The following is a 2,058-nucleotide window of genomic DNA, read 5'->3' on the forward strand; positions in this document are numbered from 1 at the left end:
AGCTGGGCATGGTGGCGCGTGCCTGTAATCCCAGCGACTCAGGAGGCTGGGGCAGGAGAATTGCCTGAACCCAGGAGGCGGAGGTTGCGGTGAGCCGAGATCGCACCATTGCACTCCAGCCTGGGTAACAACAGTGAAACTCCGTCTCAAAAAAAAAAAAAAAAAAAAAGACATAGTGGTAGCTTTGCGCAGTGGCAGTATCGTAGCCAATGAGGTTTATCCAAGGCACGGTTATTGCTAATTGAAAACTTTTCCCAATACCCTTCCATGACAACTTTAAATACAGTCAGCATTGGCAATTTTTGACAGTCTCTATGGAGACTGAATTTAAAAAAAAAAAAGATGCCGGGCGCGGTGGCTCATGCCTGTCATCCTAGCACTTTGGGAGGCAGAGGTTGGTGGATCACCTGAGGTCAGGCGTTCAAGACCAGCCTGGCCATCATGGTGAAACCGCATCTTAGTGTTTATATATATATTTTATAAATTGAAAAAAAAAAAGACATACTGGTGATTTTTGTGCGAGCATAGCAGCACAATTAAAAATAAATTGCAGTGACTTAAATTTTCAATTTTTTTTCTAACCAGATCAAATCACTAAAAGGTACAGGTCGTTTTTACCAAAACTCAGGTGGAGTGTATATAGGCAGTCCAGTCTGGGAGATCTGTTGGGAATGGTTGAGTTACAGGAAGCTGTTGGGAACTGGAAGCAGAATGAGGATATACCTAGGGAAATGGATGAAGCTTTTTGTTTCCACCATGCTGTTTGGTTTTAGTGTTGAAATTAATCAGGACTAATTTTTCATTCTAAAACGTTTGCTGCTGCCTTCAGCATGTTCCTGATTGTTGGTGCTGAATCTGTCAGTAGGAGGGCATCTTCCCAATGACATGGTAAATGCAGATGTTAAAAGAAATTTTTTTAAGAACAAGACAAGCTCTGGGAGTGTAAGAAACACTGAATTTAGACCATTAAGATTAAATGTCATATGTAACATTTTCATTATGACTGAAATCATTTCAGTTTAGTAGATACTGATGGGGTCAGAGGCCACATCATGATATTCACTTTGGTTAACTTATAAAATGGTTTTCTTTAGAGGGGAATACATTGTGGCTCTAGTGATCATGATACATGTTTTCTCTTTTTCTTTTTTTCTAACAGAAAGTGTGGATACCCATCAGCGAAGTTTTGATATTGGAATTCAGATTGGCTATCAGCGACGCAATAAGGATGTGTTGGCTTGGGTTAAAAAACGCAGAAGAACTATTCGTAGAGAAGATTTGATCAGCTTCCTGTGTGGAAAAGTTCCTCCACCACGAAACTCTAGAGCTCCCCCAAGACTGACTGTAGTGTCCCCTAACCGAGCTACTTCAACGGAAACTAGCTCATCTGTAGAGACTGATTTGCAACCCTTCCGGGAAGCCATAGCTCTGCATGGTAAAGCCGTTTAAACATATTTCTTTGGAAAATGGTTAAGAGGGTGCCTGTGGACCCATTTTTCACGTTTAGGTTTAGGTCCAGATATATTGACTGTTTTTTGTCTTTTTTGCTCTAGAAATGTTGAATAGAATGTAAGCTAAGAACTGACATGGGTGAACTTACTCTGTCAGCTAACCCATCCTAGAAAATGTTTTCAGAAAGTTAGTTTGAGCTTATTGGTGTTAAAATGACATTTTTCTGCAGCATTAGAGTATATCACTTTACACTTACATGTTGTACATGTTTTTTTCCTCTTCTGAAGTCAAAGAGGAAGTTCTTGTGTCTTAAGAATTCTACTACATTTCTAGGCCAGGCGTGGTGGCTCACGCCTGTAATCCCAGCCCTTTGGGAGGCTGAGGCGGGCGGATCATGAGGTGAAGAGATCGGGACCATCCTGGCCAACATGGTAAAACCCCGTCTCTACTAAAAATATAAAAATTAGCTGGGCATGGTGGCACATGCCTGTAATCCCAGCTACTCGGGAGGCTGAGGCAGGAGAATTGCTTGAACCAGGGAGTCAGAGGTCGCAGTGAACTGAGATTGTGCCACTGCACTCCAGCCTGGGTAACAAAGCAAGACTC

General features: G+C 42.0%; 1 protein-coding gene and 1 non-coding gene across 2 annotated transcripts in view; both read left to right on the top strand.

Annotated features, from left to right (window-relative positions):
- Nucleotides 1-2,058, top strand: part of CUNH16orf72 (chromosome unknown C16orf72 homolog) — a 29,179-nt gene that overhangs the window by 13,092 nt on the left and 14,029 nt on the right. Inside the window, exon 3 of the mRNA XM_017533647.2 lies at nucleotides 1,160-1,435. Coding sequence (XP_017389136.1) covers nucleotides 1,160-1,435 — 276 coding nt within the window. The remainder of the gene's footprint in view (nucleotides 1-1,159; nucleotides 1,436-2,058) is intronic.
- On the top strand, nucleotides 181-321 carry LOC119472213. The gene has a single exon (XR_005201333.1). It is a non-coding gene; the product is annotated as a U4 spliceosomal RNA (small nuclear RNA).

Source organism: Cebus imitator, unplaced genomic scaffold (assembly GCF_001604975.1).
Source record: "Cebus imitator isolate Cc_AM_T3 unplaced genomic scaffold, Cebus_imitator-1.0 Scaffold4, whole genome shotgun sequence".
Lineage (NCBI taxonomy): Eukaryota > Metazoa > Chordata > Mammalia > Primates > Cebidae > Cebus > Cebus imitator.